This window comes from Pipistrellus kuhlii, unplaced genomic scaffold (assembly GCF_014108245.1).
Source record: "Pipistrellus kuhlii isolate mPipKuh1 unplaced genomic scaffold, mPipKuh1.p scaffold_m20_p_12, whole genome shotgun sequence".
Classification (NCBI taxonomy): Eukaryota; Metazoa; Chordata; class Mammalia; order Chiroptera; family Vespertilionidae; genus Pipistrellus; species Pipistrellus kuhlii.
In genome coordinates, this window is record NW_023425427.1 from 30240754 (window position 1) to 30261601 (window position 20848).

Sequence of the window (20848 nt, forward strand, 5' to 3'; positions counted from 1 at the left end):
GAGACAGCCCCCAAAGATAGCCAGTCATCCTGTCTGCTCTCCTAGTCCATGAATCAGACAGTTTCCTTCATGAACTTTCAGTTTTGTGGGTTTGGGTGAATTTTACTATAATAGAATCAGATTCATATAATCAAGCAATCACTGGGGATCACATAGGCCACAATAGTTTGCAGGGATGTCATAAGTGTAAATGAATGTGAAGTGGAACTTCTTGTCTCTGCTAAGACCTCAATGTCTAAAACAATGGGTGATAAGTAGGTCTATTTTCTAAAGAGCAATACAGACCATCCATGAATAATGCACTACATTGTGGAATAATGCACTACAGATTTAGCTTACCTTTCCACCCAGCCTGCATATATATATATATATATATATATATATATATATATATATGAATATGACAAGGCCATATATATATATATATATATATATATATATATATATATATATATATGAATGAATATGACAAGGCCAGAAAGGGATCAGGGAGGTTGGAGACAGAGTTTCTTCAAAGAGAGTTGTCATAGAGCCAACCTGCCATGTGTTTCCTTTTGCCTCCACCGCCCCTGCCCCACCAAGGGAAGGGGAGGGAATGCTTCCCCAATCTTGCCCCTTCTTGTCCCTTCCCCATTCTTGATCCAAGGGAGAAAGAAGACTTAATGGAGCCACTTGCAGAGAGGGTGGCAGAGGGAAACTCCATCTAACCTCATCCTGACCCACGCTTGCAGCAATTCCGAGTTCTGCAATTGCCTTGGGCCATGAGAGGAGGGTGGCCAGAGTTACAGGGGGAAGTTGATGAGTGATAACTGGAGTTTGTGGGATACAGAGACTGGTGTCTGACTCTTGACTACATAGATCTAAAGGCTGGAGGAGGGACCTGTGGCGGCAGAGAGGACAGAAAGCATTTTGTTGCCAGGGAGTTATATCTCTGGAGTTTAAGGGGGCAAAGATTTAAGTTTTCCCTTAGCTTATGTGGGCAACTCAGATGGTAGCTGGGCTAGAGGGCCCTAAAGGACTCTTCTCAAAAGGATGGCATGTGTGGTGGTAACTCCAGCAGAAAGGGCTGGCTGGGTTTACCATTCCTTATAGATGCTAAAGGGGATTCTGGGAATAGTGGAGTGGGATTCTCTGTTGGCCATGAGAGAAATGGCCAGCATTTGGCTTCCTGCAGGATAAAGGGCATCAAGTTCAGATTAAACAGCTCTGGTCACATAAAACTTTTAGTCTGCTTCCCTCCCCTTTCTGTCCCACCCTCAGCATGCCTCCCCCAGGCCTGGAGAAGCCAGGAGCAGCAGATCCAATGGGGGAAGGGCAAAGGGGAGAAGTAGGAAGAAATAAAGCACAAATGTTCTCTCTACTGATTGATGTTGCTCTGGTTGCGGGAAGATTTCACTTGGGTGAGATTTTTTAATTTTGACTTCACTGAACTTAATTATTTAAGAGGAAGCTGCTAATAGTGGAAATGGGAAGTCAACTAAGGACAGGGAAAGGAGATCCAGCAGAGCTTGCACAAAGGCAAAGGGAAGAAAATTAACAAGGCTGCCTCCTTCCTGAGTGCTTAGCAATGAACCAGACAGATCAATGCAGAGGGCAAATGAATAGGTGCTGTTAAGATGAAGCTTGAGTTCAATCTGAACTGAAATGAGAAAGTAATGTCGTGAGTTACGGAAGGGTGATCCATCCATCTCAGGGTCTTTGATGGAACACAATAATTCTGACCTTGTTTTAGGTTTTGAAACCTCAGTCAGTTCCTTCTAGAGTAGCACCCTAGAGCAGATTGGATTTAAACAAATCTCAGCAAAGAAATGGATTTCCCTCATTATTTTCCCAGCAATTATCTTCTTTTTGCTAAGGCAGGTGGGAAACAGTAATGATCTGAGCTGTCAGTAGGTTCCCTCCTGAAATATTTTATTTCACTTCATAAAATATTCAAAAAGAAAAAATCCATATGCAATGAATCAGAACTGAGTAAGGAAAAGCTGACAATATTCCATCGCTTCCAGTATTCCGAAGATGGCCCACCACAATCCGTACTGCTCACTTCAGCCATTTTCATCATTAGACAAGAATTTGGAGACACAGTGCTCATTTGAAAAATCTGACTGTTATAAACACACAGCTTGAATAAAGGTAAATTCATATCCACATCATATTTTTCAGGTATTGCATTCATTGTTCCCTTTCTGCAACATAAAGGTCAGAATCTTCTTGGTAACATGTCCTTCAACCCCTCGGAAGCGCTAAAGTTTCTGAGCCAGCCAACACACAGCTTCCCTGGCCCCTTGCTGTTAACCTTTCCAGTTTTTACCTGAAAGCAAAGGTAAAAACTGCTTCCAGTGTACAAATGAACAGGAGATGAATTTATCTACAGCAAAATCTGCTGCCGAGGGCAGATCTGAGCCATCTAATCTTTACTTTGCCACCCAAATAGATAGAGATCAGGGAAAATCAATAAACCCAGTAGAAGGTAAATGTAATAAGGAAGGCAACCTCTGTCTTAAGCAAAGCACTGGAGAGTTTTTTGTTTTCAAGAGCGATTGTGGTCAAACCTTTGAGTCACAGGGGCAAAGTGTTTTTCAAATAAAATATTTAAAAATCTATAGAACTCATCTTTTTTAGCCCCATCACATATAGGGAAAAGTCTTACCTAGGAGTCTAGGTGCAAGGAGTGTGAATGAGTATGAGAGAGTGTGCGTGTGTGTATGTGTGTGTGTGTGTGTGCGTGCATGCACACATATGTGTGTGCATTGGGTGGGAATGCGAGGCTATTGGGCAAAACATTAGTCCAAAAGCCGAAGAGAAAATGATGTGAAATAGCATAAAAGAGCTGGAAGAAGTATGTGGAATGTAGGCATTCAGGTGTCTTACTTATCACTAACAGGAACATAATCTTGGAGCTAGGGACTATTGTGCCACCATCATTCATCCCAGCATTCTCAAATACTCTCTGACCATCTAATGCACCCTCCACTCTCACACCTACACACCTGTGCATATGTTGCACTTATCTCCTCCAATTCATCTGGCAAATTCTAGTTCTGAAACCACTTCCTTTAGAAAACCTTCCCTAAACCCCAAATTCAAGGCGGCCTTTCACACCTTTCTGGCCACATATCATTTGTTTTGTACCTTTGTTAGTCATGGATCATTGCATGTGTACATGGAATTTCGGTATTTGAATAATATGAGAAATGCTATAATATATATTAATATAGAACTATAGTAAAGCTCTAAGAAGTCCTAACATAAAGAAAACTGATTATTTTTCACTAGCTCCCCGTTTATTTGACCATATATATAACCCTTCCTCCCTCATATAGATTCTTCTTCTCAATAACTGGTATAGGAAACAGCATTTTGGAAAGTTGTTTTCTGTAATCTTTTTGAGGAAATTTGAATTCCATGATCTCGAATTCATTACCAGAGTATGCAAGAATGCCTGACACATAAAAAGTGCTTATTATGTGTATGTTCATTGAATAACTGAATGACTGAATAAGTGAATGAATGAGTGATGAATGAAGAAGCCTCATTCTGACGTTCAGGCTTCAATTCAGTTGTTCTCAACCTGTCCGTCTTGACCCCTTTGGGGGTCGAACAACCCTTTTACAGGGGTTTCTTAAGACCATCGGAAAACACAGATATTTACATAACAATTCATAACAGTAGCAAAATTACAGTTATGAAGTAGCAATGAAAATAATTTTATGGTTGGGGGTCACCACAACATGAGGAGCTGTATTAAAGGGTCGTGGCATTAGGAAGGTTGAGAACCACTGCTCTAATTGGACTGACTATATAATCCCGTGGATTGCTGAAGGGAGGTCAAAGTTCTCCAAAGATTTCTTGCCTTCAGGCCCAGGGTCAGTTATATTTTAGGCCTTAGTACTGACATCAGGGGGAACTAAGCAATGATAGCAGGCATGTTGCCTGTCTTTGGAAGGTGTCTTAGGATAGCTAAGAAAAAAGATAAAGATAAGAAAATGGAGAGGGAAAGATGGAATGGGGAGAGGGAGAGAGAGGCGTGTGTCTATAGCAGGGATGACCAAGTCTTAGTGATTCTCAGGGATGACCATATCATTATGTTTATCTCTAGATATAACTATTTAAAATCTCTGGTTTAGATAGTAGAAAGGATAGGTCCTATTTTCTTAGTTCTTAGGCCCTTTAGACATCCTTTTTTCTTTTTTCTAATGTCAAATACAGTGTGCTTATAAGTATTCAGGAGTGACCCAAAACATTTTAAGATAGATGTCAGCGGATGATGAATTTGGAGATTTTGATGGTTAGCATTAGGTAAAGAGAGAACAGTAAACTGTTAGACCTCAAAGACATCTTCGAGATCATGGAATTCAAATTTCTCATTTGCAAAGCAGGCCAATCAATGAAGCCTCTGAGAAGTGAAGGGTAACAGAACAACAGTAATGCCCGGAATAGGCAGCACTCTGGTAACAGGTATGGAGCACAGGCGTCATGGCTCCTCCTCTATCCCTGTTGACACAAACATGGTCAAAATGTCTGTGGTCACAAGTGAGAGTGAGTAAGGACCAGGGGTGATGCAACCTTCAAAGGATGGATTACATTCAGATAACACAGGCAAATAAGTGATTTGACACTTGTCTACTGGTCCGTTGCCTCTCCCAAGAAATATTTGAGCTCCCCACCAGCTGTCCTCAAAAATGACGCATTGAATAAATAATCATTAGATTATGACATTGATACTCAAATGCTCTGACCTTGGAACTAATTTTTCAGTGATTGGAAAAAGTTCTTGAGCACTTCCCCATACTTAAGTTCATACCTCTGAGATAAGGACACCAAAAATTATTGCAATTTTAAAACATCAGTCCTTCAAGATTCTCTGTATTCCTTGTACTAGATTCTAAATATGGCAGAAAACAACATCAAAATTAGCAAGTTTCTTTCTGAAACTCCAAGAGATTGCTAGTTGCTTTATTCATTTAAACAAAGATGTCCAGAGGTGGAGGCATTTTATTGTTTTGAATTCAACTGTCATTTTAAATACTCATCTGCATGGATTAAACATTCATGGATTAATGTTTCACAACTATTCACTCTACACAGAACACTCATTTATATTAGTGGTGTGGTTCTTACAATGGCCATAGTGGAGATGGGTTGTGGATCTTTTTGGCCAATTTACAGATACACATGGAAACCCCAATCTTTTGTCATTTCCAAGTATTAAACCTGCCTTACTATTAAAGAAGGAAGTGAAAATAGTTTGTCTTTTCTAATCTTAACTCCCTATGCAAGTGATCCTAGATATAGCTAAATAGTTTCCCAGGCATTTTTTGTTTTGTTTTTGTTCTATTGTTCTACCTTGACCTTGACTCCCTTCAGTGGAAGCTTTCTCTTCGTGGAATTTTCCCGAGAACCAGTCCACGTGGCCACTAGGGGGCCCTGCTGCACACCACATTCAGATTTAATCATGGGTCTTAGCTCATCTCACTGCCACTGGAAATGTTCTTAAGGACTTGCTCCATTACTTGATCTATTTTTAGTGAAAAGTCACCTATGATTATTCCAACCTGGTCTTTAGAAATAAGAAGTACTGAACAACAAATAGATAAGAATGTAAAGCATAATACGTACGGAAATGTGAAAATAGCAAAACCAGGTCATAGGTGAAGAAAAGCTTTTAATTGGGTGGCCTTCCTCTTAGCTACAGTTCTCATGTCTGCAGTTTGTCTTTATCATACAGCTTGTGCTTCCCTAGAATTCTACCAGGTTTCCTAGACCCCTACTCACCTTCCTCTGTCCTCTCTTCTCTGTTGACAGAGCCACAGTTAGGTCAATACAGGGGGTAGGAAGAGATGGGAGAAAGTCATCATGGGGAAAGGAGTCCATGACCCTAGCTCACCTAGTTCATTCTTGAACGTGTGATCCTGGGGAAGAACGGAGTGGGAATTCCGACTAGTGCCTCCTCCAACAAACCAGTTCACGTTGGGGTTCCAGCGGTTCACAAAGCCACAGAGATGATTTTCTTCAAAATCACATTCTGGCAGAAGAGAAATAAAAACATACCTCATGGAGATGTACTGCAAAGTTTTCCCTTAGATATCAAAGTATGTTTCCCACTCCCTTTGTCTACTGGCATTTTGTATCAGGATCCCTGGACAATACCAATCAAGAAGAGAGAGAGATCCTGTAATGAACTGAGATTGCCATTCATCATTGCCCCTTTGGACTGTGGTTCTTCCACTTACTAACCTTCTTGCATGCAAAGTGACTCACTGCCCCCTTAGCCAACGTTTCTTCATATGTGAAAGGGGAATAGCGTTTCCACCTTATTGAGCTTTGTAAGTGGGACAGTTCCCAGTACAGTGCCATGCACATGGCAAGGGCTTGGTACAAGCCAGGCATTTATATCAGCCATCCTGTTTCAAAGTATTGTTTAGGTCTATGCTCTTAGCTCCAGAAATTTTATCATCTACTTTTTCTTGCACCTGGTAGCCCACTCTTCTACTTACTTCTCTCATGATGGCAGACAAAATACCCAGAGCTAAGGAGCATCTTTCCTAATGCTAAAATCCTCTTCTTTATTTTTTGTAAACAAGAACCTAGTTAGATAAAATAGGCAGGACAGGCATAGCCTAGGCTTTGTGTCCTTCTGAAGCTACTGAGTAGAGAAGAGACAAAAGATAGAGAGACCTTCTCCCTCCTCTTAGTGGCATTGACATGTTCTCATTGTTGCCAGTCAACAGATTTCTTTAGCAAGAACAAGAAACTCACAAGTCAGTGCTTCCATTGACCCCACTACTCATCAATTAAAAATATGAAGTGTGATTGTGCTTGTCACTTCTTATTGGCCCCTTCAGATCCATACCCCCCCCCTTTTTTTTGCACTCCATTCTGGCCTCCAGAGGCTGATTTGTATGGATTGTATCCATGGAGTCTCCTGCATTCTGGCTTCCTGTTGGATTCAACCAATGGAAGGTAGGAGGAGAATAAGGTTGGGACTGTTTACTCCTCCAGCGCCCTTCCTGCCTGCCAGGCCTCCATGGGTTGGCTGCAGCCTCTATTGAAGGCTCTGCTCTTCTTAAGCAGGTCTCACCACAGAGCTACTATTTCTGGTTCTGCTAGCCCTTCAGATCTAAAGCTGGTAACAGCTCATGAGTCATCATTGTTACTGGTCTTGGATTACCACACCTTCCCTTGCTGGTTTCCTTTACCCACTCACACTTCTGTAGTTCCTTGCTGAACTTTCCTCAAGTTACTCAGGTTGAATATACTGTCTGTTTCCACTTTCCTGCCATGGCCTTGACTGATATAGTTATCAATGTGTTTTTACATATGCAAGCACAAAAAATTTTTAAGATTTTCATTAGCCACATTTCCACTGCAGCATCTGCTAACCAACACTCAACATTCAGTGCCAAAGACTGACGCAGAGTAAAATAAAAAGCAAAATATTCCTCAATGTGCCTGGCATTCTTCTGAGCACTTTATATGAGTTGACTTATTGAATCCTCAAAACAACCCCATGAGGCAGACACTACTATTAACCTCATTTTCCAGATGAAGAACTGTGAGAAGCAAAGAGAGGGCACAAAAAGAATGGAGAGGTGAGAGTGTGTGCATAAGTTCAACAAGATCAAAGTATTGGCTCTCCTTTTGTGTTTTAAACAAAGACCAAGCCATCAAGTGACTTGAAGAACATAAATGAACATTTTTTGAGTGTCCAGCAGCAACACAAATCACCTTCATATCTATGATCTCATTAGTCCCCACAGTAATCCTGAGAGAAGCATTTTATCCCCATTTTATAGGTGATAACACAGAAGCTGTGGGGCTCAGTGCGTTGACTGAGCCAGCAGGTGGCGCTCCGCCAGGAGTGTCTGAGGAGCCAGCTGGCTGTCTAAGACCCACACAACCACCAGATGAGAGCTACAGGGAGGTCCAAGAAGAAAGTCTGGGTATAAACGCACTGTCTTTAGATAACAGTCACATTCTCAGTTTGTTTTCTTTACTTGCATTAGCATCATCATTGGAAAGTCAAAAGAGAAGATTCAGAGAATTAGCAAAGGCTCTTTTGTGTTTAAAATGGGTTTTGAGTTTCCTTTCTCTTTCCCTCCACAGCCAATCAACCTCAAGTACTGTCAGTGCTGAAAAACCGCTCAAATCTACCACTGTTTTCCTGTTTCATTGTCAACCTTAATTTAGACCCTCATTGTGCACACCCATTCCCGCCCCCCACCACCACCACCTCCATAAAGTCACACTTTCAGGGGTTTTCCTACTTCTGCATTTTCCTTGCTTCTTACTCAATTTTCCATGTGGCAGCCAGAGTCATCATCTGCAAACCACAGTTGGAGACTCCTCCCCTGCAGACTGAGATTCAGCACCTCCCAACCACATAATTCATTAATCCAACTCCACAGCCTGGATCCAGACTCTTCTGTAACAAACTCCCTTAGCAGTCCTGATTCTCTCTTCAAACGCTCCACTTTGTTTCCTGCCTTTGCCGGAGCAGGCCCTGTGCTTTCTCCTACTGGAGTCTTCCTATCCAGCACCTTTACTTGACTAAGTTCCACTTCTTGAAACCCAGCTCAAATGCATCTCCACTGAATTTAGTCCTCTCAGATTTCCTCCCCTCCGCACCGCACCTCTGCAGCACAGCTTGCCTTTCTACGGCAGTCCTTATCGAATGTAGAAATAGCTTCAGGGGCAGGCGAGTAGAAGGTGGGCGACTACAGGACATGGACTATGTCTTCTCTTTACACCCTCTCGGAACTGGCACATAAGAGGCACCCAGCCAACCCAGCTCAAGTGGAATCAAAGGGACAATTGTGATTATAAAGACTGGCAATGATGCAGGAAGAGCAACTGAGGAAAGTGAGGAAAGGGGGTAATATGATGCCTGCTTTTCTGGCAAATGCAACAAAAGCTGAGTTCGCAGCAAACTGGAAATTATTTTCATTAGAACATGTTGAGGTTAAGGCAGCAACTCAGGTTACATTTGCTGCATCTACTTGTCTTTCATTAATCCAGCCAGTCCATGCAAATGCTAATGAGCCGTCCCATGCTAAAGAAAGAGAAACAAAATAGACCATTCTAGTGAACTGGGAAAGAATTTTAACTACTATGCATAATTCAGTGCCTTTAGGATGGATCCAATTCCCTCTGGCAAGAGGGGGTTTTAGAAAAGATCCATGTTCTGACACAATGAAGATGAAATGCACTTACCAATACAGTAGCCAGTTGTCATCTTGATTTCAAAGAGTGCAATGCTTCCCAGGCCCAGCACACCTTCTATTAAGATCTGCACAGCATATGGGGGAAAGGGAGTTAGACTTCAAAATGCCATGTTCCCTTGGTTCAGTATTTCAGCTATTAGTCGAAAGCTTTCAGCAATTCAAGGCAAAATGAGGTTGCTTTTCTAGCTAATTGATATTGGATACCAATTTCATGATGGACTTTATTAAAAGTCTGTGTGTGTGTGTGTGTGTGTGTGTGTGTATGTGTGTGTGTACATATATACTCAGAACTATAAGGGGAGCAAGATGTCCAATAAGATCTGAGTTGGTTGTCTCCCACTGCTAGCCCACACCAGTACTTGTGGTTACACCATTGGCTGTGGATGGAAAGGAGAGCTTAGTCTCTGGGGAACTCCATCCTGAGAATGACTAGGAACAGAGGAGAGTCTTCAGAGGAGAAAAGATCCTGGAGAAGGCGGTAGGAAGCACAACCTGCTTAGTGATGGGAGGTCTCTACATGAGATGGAGGAAGCTCAAATCAATGAACTTGTCATTTCTCTATTGCTGAAAAACTTGAAAATTTCACACAAAGAACAGAGAAAGCATGATAATTTATGAGGCTGATTTTAAGCTCTGTTATGGGTTCACATTTGCTTTACCTTGGGTGATTTTGGCCAATATTTTGCAATTATGTTGGTCTGATATTTTGGCCAATATTTTGCAATTTTTTAGGGTCTGATATACTGTTAGGAAGATGTAGGGAATTGAGAATGTCAATACTCCTTCCCTCAACCCCCCTACTGCCCAATGGAGAGGCACCAGCAGACAGAGAGTAGAGGAGAGCATCGTATTTCAAACCTCTTGGAAGAAGTGGAGGGATAGGACATTGAAAAGGGGATTAGAAATGGAGGGCATTTTCATGAAGCTTGCTTTGCATCTTCCATGACATATTCTCACCAAATAAAACACTTTATGGCCAAGTGAATCAAGATCCCGTCCTCCTTCCCTACTTCAATGCACATCCAACTTTATCTTACATTTTCTTCCTATTTCCTTTTTCCAAGTTGTTCTGATGGAACAACTTCCATTTTTAAGAAGGAATCAGAACGTGTCCTTTAAGTAGTTTTCCTCTTTCATAGTATTTTCAGTTTTCCTTTTATGATGGTTAATGCTTTGCTTAAAATTTATAGCAAACAAAGCATTAGGAGGGGAAAAAATAAACATATACCACACTCAGCTTAGAAGAATGAAATAAAATAAGAAATGAGGATATGCTCTTAAAGCCCATTAGAAGACAAATTTTCATTAAAGAACTCAGTTCAAGCTTCATTTAGATTTGTGCCGAAGTCCCATTTAAATAGAAATCAGCTCCTTTAAGGAATAAACAAAACATTAATTTCCATTTCTACCATTCTCCTCTGATGCATCTCCTATAAACCATCAAATACGAACACAGAAGAAAACTAAGTTCAGTGGCGGCAGTTTCAGAAGACCTCAGAATAGCAGGAAGCCACGGAGAAGCCCTGCACCTTCCTCCTCCATCCCACCTGCCTTGAATTTCTTGGGAGTGTTTTGCAAGTCCAGGCTGGCTATAAGCCAGCTGTCCGAAGGTTCATTAGCTGACCAAAGCAAGCGATCAAAGCTTTCGTCTTCAAATCTCACGTAGAGGTTCAGCTGGCTGGGATCTGAGGGAGACCCTGAAGACGCGGCTATCTGGTAGACCAATCGGAGGCAGCTCCATTCCTCGGCCTGCAAGTCAGAACTTAGCAGCAGGGCTCTATCCCCCTGCTTGGCGAAGGAGGAATCCACGTAAATGTAATGGCCTGGAAGAGAAAGGAACATAGGGGAGGGATCAAGCTTCTGTTGCCAACTCAGGAAAATACACAACTGCAGACCGGCCTATCTGAGGACAGACACAGCCTACAGGTCCATTTCATTAGCCCCCTGAATGCTGCCTGGTCAACAGATCTCTGCCTTCTTGCGAAAATTAGAAGGTCCAGCAACACTGTGTCCACTGACACATGGCACGTGACAGCAACAGGCTGGGGCTGAGTGGTGCTGCCTCTTTAGAGTGTGGCACATGGGCTCCATTTTGTCATAATTCCCGCTACTCCCTATGACCTCCTAATATTTAAACCAAGTGTCCTTTTCCTGTAATCATCCTACATCAAGCTCACTTCACACACTTCATTCATCTTCCTGGTCCCCATATGCATATGAGATTGAGAACCCAGGCAAAGGGGCTTCAGAATCAGGAGGAACAGCATGAGTAAGGAAAATACCCAAGACCATTTTAAACTAAGCCTTCTTCTCCCATAGCTTCCCCTCGTTCCTAATGATTCATCTCCATTTAATGTGCATTGTTTTCGTAGATTGAATGGACTTGGTTCCCTTAGGTGTTGGGGCCTGAGCAGAAAAAGTTCATTGTAACCTATATTTCTTTAGAAATAAGACTCTCCTTAAGAGTCTCTAGGCTCTTCCATTACCCAGTGCCATAGTTCTAATAACCAAATGAGAAGCACATGCAAAACATGTAGGACAGGGCAAGGAAAGCAGTGGGCACGCTGGGACTAGTAATCATTATTTTCTTCTCCTCTATCTCTTCTACCCCTTCCTCACTCCCTCCTTTTTCCCTGTCTCCTCTTCTCTCTGTCTTCTCCTTTCCTTTTCCTCTTTCTGTTCCTCCCCCTTTCCCTTTCCCTTACCACTCTGCATCTCACCTCCCTCCTCCCCCTATATTCCTAATATTGACAAGTGGTGCTCTCCTGGCTACACCAGGATATTGAACAGCATTTCCATGGTGGGGAGGGATAAAAAAAAAAAAAAGGATTGGAACCAAGAACCTTAATTTGAACCTTACAAGTCCAACTCAGGTCATCAGCTTCCTATAGCCTCTGATCTGCCTGTGAGTTTCAGGGACCCACTGCCTTTCTGGACTGCAGACTCCTAAGCTTGCTCAGAGGTTCCACATTTGGTGGTCAGCATCTACACTGCTGCCTGCTGTCACGTGACCATCCACTCCACCCTTTGGGATTCATAACACTAAACTCTTATTACAAAGCCCCTGAAATGTCTCATTGCTTCTCTTGATGTTCTTCAGTCCCTCCTACAATGCTTGTTGCCCCAAATGCCGATCCCAGCCAGGATCCTTGTCTCTGTGGCAAGTACCAACAGTCCAGCAGCCCAGCAGCTAATGACCATCCTCACATTTGGGGCACTGTGAGGGCATTGTCTTGAGGGAGCCTCACTTGCCTCTGAAGGTTTTCAAGATCAAGGTCTACCTCCAGCTGGCAGTCTTCTTAACATAACAATGATCCACTGGGTGCAAATAGCAACTACTTCTAGATGCAAACCCAAGCACCCTCTGTGGAGAAGTTTGGCCCTTGCCCTAATCGTCACCAACACCATTACCTCCTATATACAGTGAACAGTCACTAGGAACCAAGCACTGTTCTGTGTCTTCACGCAGGTTTATTAGCTACAGGGTGTTGATGCCAACCCTTTTTTGAATAATACTTCTTCATTTTAGCACGAGGGAATGTATTATAGAAGTGCCATTCTCCTTTCCTACTCCCCTACTTCATCCAAAGAAGGGATTCTGAGCAGTCTGGTGGTGGGGTGTGGTAGGGATGAGGATTAGGGGAGATCCTTGGGACATCTTAAACCTTTACTCAGTAAATATGGAGTTGGTACATGGGGTATAGGAGAGGTCCTTGGAGGTTCACATCACATGCCAACTTTGCTCCCAAACGAGGCTCACATCCCCAACTTATCTTGTTCTCTTACTCTTCTGCCTTTTCCCATTCTAGAAGGGAACAACTCACAGTAGTGGCTTTCAAGCTAGAGCCCAGAGTCACTGGACAAACACAGATTGCTGGGCACACTGCTAGAGTGCAGGTCTGCGGTGAAACTGCATTTCTAACAGACCGCATTTCTGAGAAGGTGCCACACATACTGCTGGTCTGGGACCACAATTTGAGAACCATTATTTTACCACATGTGACAGAGGAACAGGACTCATGGGTACATGTCTAAGAGTGGAATTGTTAGCTCATACGGTAACTCTGTATTTAGGTTTTTGAGGAGCTGCCAAACTCTTTTCTAGACATTTCTTACCTGTCAAAGAAAGAGCAGGCTTCTACTGCTAGTAAAGGAAGGAGGAGACAGTTCTACCGGGAGGCAATGCTCAAGTTAATGTGTGCTATAGCAGGCTTACAGAGTCCATCTTCTGGTGACTATCTTGAGTTTTCAGTGAATGACATAAAAAATATCTCTCTTGACATTCTTTCTCACTATATCAGATTTTATTATAAGGATATGCTAATGCTTTCATGTTAAGAACCTTTGAGAACAAACTCTGTATAAAATGTGTTATTTAAAATACCTTTATATTATACAGGAAGAAAGTTAATGCTATTTATTGAGTGCTTTTGAATCTCAGCCATAAATGTTGACTATTTCCAAATTTTGGGACTTTTCATGTAAATTAGAGGTCTCAAATTCATTTTTAGGTCATGCTGTGTGAATGTGCCTACTAGCTGCATTATGATCCATCCAAAGATTTATCTACCCAACTGATTTTACATCTACCAGCAGAATAATACTTTCTCCTAGATAAAATGACTAGCCCAAGTGGTACGAACCTCTACTGCTACTGCCAAGCTCAGGACAGATTTTATTAATCACTACATTTCCTTCTCTGCCCAGTTTGGACACAGCCTGAGGGTCTCTCTAAACTCAACTAATCAATCTGAGTTGGCAGTTGAGTTGAAACTCTTTGTCACCCTTGCTTGTAGCTTTCGTGTCAGAGTATATTTTGTAGTCATATTAGAGCTGAATTGAACCAGAAGGAACATGGTATGTTTTAAAGAAGTTTTAGAAAATGAAGAAAGAATGAGAGATATTGATATCCGGGATGGCTATCAGACTGTCAATAATAAAATTGCTATTCTAGAACAAATCAATTAACATTTTGGGGGAGTTGTTTCATTTAAAGAAATAAAGTATCACATGCTCTCACTCATATGTTGACTCTAAGGAACAAAATAAACTGATGACCAAAATAGATCCAGAGTCATAGAAGTGTAGAACAGACTGATGAATTTCAGAGGGAAAGGGGGGCAGGAGAATGAGAGTGGGGAGGGGAGAGTGATTAACCAAAGAACTTATATGAATATATGCATAACCCATGGACACAGACAATAGTGTAGTGAAGGTGAAAGGAGGATGGATCAGGGGTGAGGTGGAGGAGATTAGTGGGGTAAAAAGGGACATCTGTAATACTTTCAACAATATATATTTTTTTAAAGAATCATTTTACCACTGAGTGAGTTAATGAGGTTTTCTTGGTATGTGAAATATTTAATTTATTCCATTCTAATGAGATGATACCTGAAAGTTAATCTTGGATATAATTTACAATACATATTATAAAATTCACCCTTTTAGTACAACTCAGGTTTCTAGCACAGTCACAAAGTTGTGCAACTATTACCATTATCTATTTCTAGAATTTTTCAACATCCCTAAAGGAAATCCCACATCCATTATTAGTCATTCCTTATATTTTCCTTCCCTCTAGCCTCTGGAAACCATGAATGTACTTCTGTCTATATGGATTTGTCTCTTCTAAAAATTTCATATGAATAGAATCATGTAATACTAGAGGCCCAATGCATGGATTCATGCACTGGTGGGGTCCTTCAGCGTGGCCTATGGGAATCGGCTGAAATTGGCAGACCAACTGCTGCTTCTGCCTCCTTCTCCCAGTCATTCAGCCCCACTGCACCTGCTGTGGGCTCACACCCAGTCAGTCCCAATCAGCAGCAGCAGCAGCAGCAGTGGTGCTCATCAGCCATGAGCCCCGTGTCTGGTGCCTGTCAGTCAACTGAGTGGTGCTCCAGCTGTGGGAGTGCACTGACCATCAGGGGGCAGCTCCTGTGTTGAGTATCTGTCCCTGGTGATCAGTGCACATCATAGCAACTGGTCGACCAGTTGTTCGATCGTTCGGTTGCTTAGGCTTTTATATATATAGATGTGCCCTTTTGTGACTGGCTTCTTTCACTTAGCACACTGCTCCCAAGGTTCATCATGTTGCAGCATGTATCAGAATTTCATTCTTTTTTGAGGCTAAATAATATTCCATTTTATGGATATGACAGATTTTATTTTTTATTTATCCACTCATCAGTTGATGGAGATTTGGGATGCTTTCACTTTTTGGCTATTATGAATAATTCTACCATAACCATTTTTATGCAGGCATAAGTTTCCATTCTCTTAAGTATATGTCTAAGAGTTGAATTGTTAGATCATATGGTAACTCTGTATTTACATTTTTGAGGTGCCACCAAACTGTTTTCTAAATTGGCAACACATTTACATGTCCACTAGTCCATATGTATGAGAATTCCTATAACTCTACATATTTAGTGACACTTGTTATTGTCCATCTTTTTTTAAATTAGAGCCATTCTAGTAGATGTGAAGTGGTATCTAGTTGTACTTTTGATTGTATTTCTTTAATGATTAATGTTGTATGACATTGTTCCATGTGCTTATTGGCCATTTGTCATCTTCTTTGAAGAAATGTATAAGTCTATTGAGCATTTTAAAATTGGGTTATTTCTCTTTTTGAGTAATAAGAAATTCTATGTATTCTTAACAGATACATGATTTGCAATTATTTTTGTTCCCATTCTGTTGGTTGTCTTGTCACTTTCTTGATGGTGTGTCCTCTAAATTAGAGAAGTTTTTAAATTTGATGAAGTCCAATTGTCTATTGGTGTAATAGCTAAGAAACCATTATCCAATTTAAGGTCATGATGGTTTATATCTATGTTTTCTTCTACTAGTTTTATAGTTTTAGCTCTTGCATTTAGGTTTTGAGTTAAATTTTGTCCATTAAATTCTCTTGGTACCCTTGATTAAAACCAATTGAGCACAGATTTAAGGGTTTATTTTTTAACTCTCAATTCTATTTCACAGTTCCAGGTCTGTTTTTACATCAGTATTACACGTCTTGCTTACCATAGCCTTCTAGTAAGTTTTTAAACTGGAAAATGTGAGCTCTCCCACATCATAGTCTTTTGTCAAGACTGTTTACATTATCTGGGTCCTTTTAATTTCCACATGAATTTAAAGATCAGGATGCGAACAGGATAAGTTAAAATAACACAAAGCTCACTGTTCTTAATGCATTCCGTCTTTTTCTTGAGTAAGTGCTCCCAAATGTTGTGAGTCTTTGGTTAATTTCAAGTTCTTAAAAAGTTGATTTTGACAACTGTTGGCAGTATTTTCATTGCTTTTATAGGGACAGAATTTTCTGGAGTGTTTAACCCACCATTCCTGCTGACACCACTCACTTTCCACATATTTTTAAACCAGTAAGAGCAGCAAACAATGGTTCAGAGATGTTAAAGCAGACACAAACAAATAAAGGCAACGGATAGCAGAGATCACACGTGGAATGGGTTGTTCTCTATGACACATCAGCCCAAGGGCCTGGGGAGATTTACGAGGAACAGAGTTGGAGACATGATGACAGGGGGAGGACAGAATCTTCTCCAGATACCGCTGCTTAAGCAATTTGAACTGATTTAAGAGACATTTATTGGAGAAGATAAAATCTTTCTGAAGGGTTCAGAAAAGAGCCATAAACTTCCAAACAGATATATTTTTAAGTAAGTTGGCAATCAAAACCAATAATTAAACCACCCTGCCAAAAGGTCAGGCTCCAGGTGCCTCAGGGTCTGAACATGTCTGCTAGTCACATGCAGGCAACAGAGGACAATAACAGACAAGGCTTTTCTGTTTAATGGAGGCAGCCATAAAGAAGTGAGTTTTTGAGGTCACACTTAATTGCTGGACACATGTGCACAGCTAGAGCTCCATATATCAGTGGCTTTCAGTAGCCAAGGCACAGTGTGACAGGTCTAAATCCCAGGCCGTCACTATGGCAGTGTGGTAAGGGCGTGAGTCGTGGGGGACTTCTTGATATCCCTGCAATTCTACAATATTTGCTACAGAATGTACTGTCCTTCAGGTGTGATGGTTGTGTGGGTTCACTGTGTGGGGGAGTGGGCCCCATTCAGGATTTGCAAAATATTTATAATCATGCCAGCCCTGCTGGAATGGCTCGATTGTTTGAGTGACATCCTATGCACCAAGAGTCAGTGGTTAGATTCCATCAGGGCACAGGCCCAGGTTGCAGGCTTCATCCAGTAGGGGGCCCATAAGAGGCAGATGACTGATATTTCTCTCTCTCTCTCTCTCTCTCTCTCTCTCTCTCTCTCTCTCTCTCTCCCTCCCTCCCTCCCTCCCTCCCTTCCTCCCTCCCTCTTTTTCTCTGTCTTTCTCTCTCAACTCAATAAAAATATATTTTAAAAACTTCATCATGCATAGGCTAACTGTATGATCAATTTCCTTACCTGCAAAATAATAATAAAACAGTGGTGTCATATATACACTAGAGATCTGTTGCACAATATCTGTGCAAGAATAGGTCTTCCTTCCCGTGGCTTCACTCCCAGCAGCCCTGGAGCCAGCAAGTCCCGCTCCTGGCCTGCCCCGGGAGCTGGGATGTCTGCCATTTTTGTTGGGTTAATTTGCATACTCATTCTGACTGGCTGTGAGCATAGCAGAGGTACTGTCAATTTACATGTTTGTCTGTCATTAGGAAAGATTCAGTATTTAGGAAGTCACTCAATGTAAAAAACAAACCAACTGAAAATAATCTGACCACTACAATACATACATGAAACAATTTTCATATAAGTAGCCACTAAATGAAATCAATTTTATATATTTCAACATAAAGAATAAAATTGGCTGTGTTGCACATAGAAATGGTATAATATGTAGAAAATTCTGTGTACTGTACACTGAAAGCATGTCAAACTTGCAGCCCACTGGCTGTACAGTGTGTAATTAAGAGCTTTCAATGGCAATTTTGATGGTATCCTTTTGTGCTGGCTTTAGAAGGTAAAGCTCAAGTGAGCTATGACTTCATATACATGGGATTATTGTGAGAACCCATTAAAATGAAGATATATCTATAATAATAAAAGGGTAGTATGCTAATTAGACCAGAGAGCCAAACGACCATCCAGACAAAGCTGGGGCTGCAAGGACAGAGGCAGCTGCTGTGGCTACAAGGTCTGAGCCCCTTGCACAAATTTCATGCACCGGGCCTCTAGTATATACATAAATGTTTTGTTATGGTAATGTTAATTGTTTCTCATCATCAGGGAGAGGACTCCTTTAGCTGTCCCAGAGACAGTAAGGAATATATATTGCCTTCCTCTTTCTCTAATAGGGTTCAGAGCTGTTATTTGCTCAGGTAGCAGATCAGCAGCACATTTTCAATGCTGATGTGAGAACAGTCTTCAGTCATTTCTTAACTGATCCTGTGGTGTTGAAATCTACACCTCTATCCTTGTTAGGACTGGGTTCCTCCTGGCTGCCCCTCCCCAGTGGTTCACTTCTTCACAGCTAAGCCCCTGGCTCTCACCCAGGATTAATCATCATCTAAAGTGGAATTCAGCATTTTTATCCTTGGTGTGATTCCAGCTGAAACCTCATAACCCAGGTCTAATAACGTTGCCTAGGTCTCTATTTTGTTTAGCTTTTAGAGCCTCACATGTCTAAGACAATGACACTGCTTTGGGAGGCGGGGCGGGGGAGGTAAGTCAGCCTCCTTCCCAGGGTGAAGTTCATCCCCTGAACTCAGGTGAGGGTCTTCTCACCAGATTTTCTGATTGCCTCCTGCCTGTGTCTTAGGATTGGGTCCTGCCTGTGGAAGCAGGGCAGTAGAATAGTTAAAAGTGTGTGTATTATGTCATCCAAATATTGGTTCCAATCCCAGTCACACCATTTGCATTTACAAATCATATCACTTTGGGAAAGTTACTTACACTATCTGAGAGTCAGGTTCTTCATTGGTAAGATGGGGATGCTAAATACTCATGCTGCAGAGTTTTTAAAAAGATCAAATAAGAACATGTAAGAAGAGCACTTTGCACTGTACCCAAGGGCACAGGGTAAGCTCTTAATAAATGTTGGCTATTATCCAAGTGTTAGAATATAATTCAGTAAAAATAATCTTTATGGCTGTAGCTTGTTTGGCTTAGTGGATAGGGTGTCGGCCTGCACACTGAAGGGTCCCAGGTTCGATTTTGGTAAAGGGCACATGCCCAGGTTACAGGCTTGGTCCCCAGTGTGTGTGTGTGTGTGTGTGTGTGTGTGTGTGTGTGTGTGTGTGTGTGTGTGCAGGAGGCCGCCAATCAATTCTTCTTTCTTTTAAAAAAAATATATTTTATTGATTTTTCTTACAGAGAGGAAGGGAGAGAGATAAGAGAGCCAGAAACGTCAATAAGAGAGAAACATCGACCAGCTGCCTCTTGCACACACCCCACTGGGGATGTGCCGCAACCAAGGCACATGCCCTTGACTGGAATCGAACCTGGGACCCTTCAGTCCGCAGACTGATGCTCTACCACTGAGCCAAACCGGCTTCAGCCAATGCTTCTTTCTTATCATTGTTGTTTCCATTCCTCTTTTCTTCTCCCTTCCTCTCTAAAAATCAATAAAAATATATTTAAAACAAAACAGAATAAAAATATTGGCTCTTATTTTTCCATCTATCCCATCAACATGCTCTTGCTGATGGTTAGCTAATCTCATCATCTCATTCATACTGAACCTCCTCTATACTAACTGCTACTTGTACTTGTTGCCCTTTGCCCTGCCCTTCTGACGCCAACTTCTGCCCCCTGAATAAGAGATCTGTTCTCTTGAGTGCCTCTTTACTGCTATGGGCACATCTTTCTCTCAGTCCCAGTGCCTTCTAAGCTGTTCCATCTCATTGTCCAACTGTGTTCTCAGCTATGACAGTCATATCTTGGATCAATCATATGATTAAATCAGCCTGCACAATAATGTATGTGAAGCATCTAGCAAATGTTTATAAAGGTTTTCTTGCAAAGAACCAGAGGATGTCTCCATGGAGCTGCATCCTCAATTATGTATAAGCCATCAGCTTATGTTTTGAAGAAATCATGCTTTCTTTGCACATCAAAGACTTTCCAAAATTAAAATGTCAAATTTCTAAATGTGTGTAGAAATGCAATAGGCATAAAAATTCTCAAAAACAGTTGATTGAGTTATTAGAGAATAAATGATGTAGCATTCCTGATGTGCCAAAAACAGTATTAAACATTTGAGAATGAAAAGACCTGATTTTATTTTCTCAATCAATAAGACTCTCGATTGTTTATAAATGTATTGATTACCTCTGGCAGAAGAATATTTTGTTCTGAAATTTCTATGACATGCTTAAAGTATTCTCAACTTCTGTTTGAAGTTTCCAACTTCACTATTATCCTCTGAGTTTATTAATAAATCTCTATATGAATATAATTTTAATCATATGAAAATAACAAAGACTTTAAGAATTCATCTAAAATCATCTGTTAAGAAACAAAGATTCAAAGGGAATAAACATTCATTGTGCTACAGGCACTGGATTTTTGACATGTGTTCTCCCCTCTTAAAACTGACAAATGATCCTATCAGGTGGGAATTATCATGTTACAAGGGAAGAAACAGAGACTCATGAAGGTTAA

At 41.3% G+C, this 20848-nt stretch overlaps 1 protein-coding gene across 2 annotated transcripts in view; it reads right to left on the minus strand.

Annotated features, from left to right (window-relative positions):
* MAMDC2 (MAM domain containing 2) overlaps positions 1-20848 on the minus strand; it is a 127715-nt gene that overhangs the window by 53083 nt on the left and 53784 nt on the right. For both annotated transcript variants that reach the window (XR_004987174.2, XM_036433840.2), the window contains exons 3-5: positions 10776-11047; positions 9214-9289; positions 5888-6025 (exon numbers count right to left, since the gene is read on the minus strand). Coding sequence is in view for 1 of the 2 variants with exons in the window: in XM_036433840.2 (XP_036289733.1) it covers positions 5888-6025; positions 9214-9289; positions 10776-11047 (486 nt within the window). In the remaining variant the exon portion in view is untranslated. The remainder of the gene's footprint in view (positions 1-5887; positions 6026-9213; positions 9290-10775; positions 11048-20848) is intronic.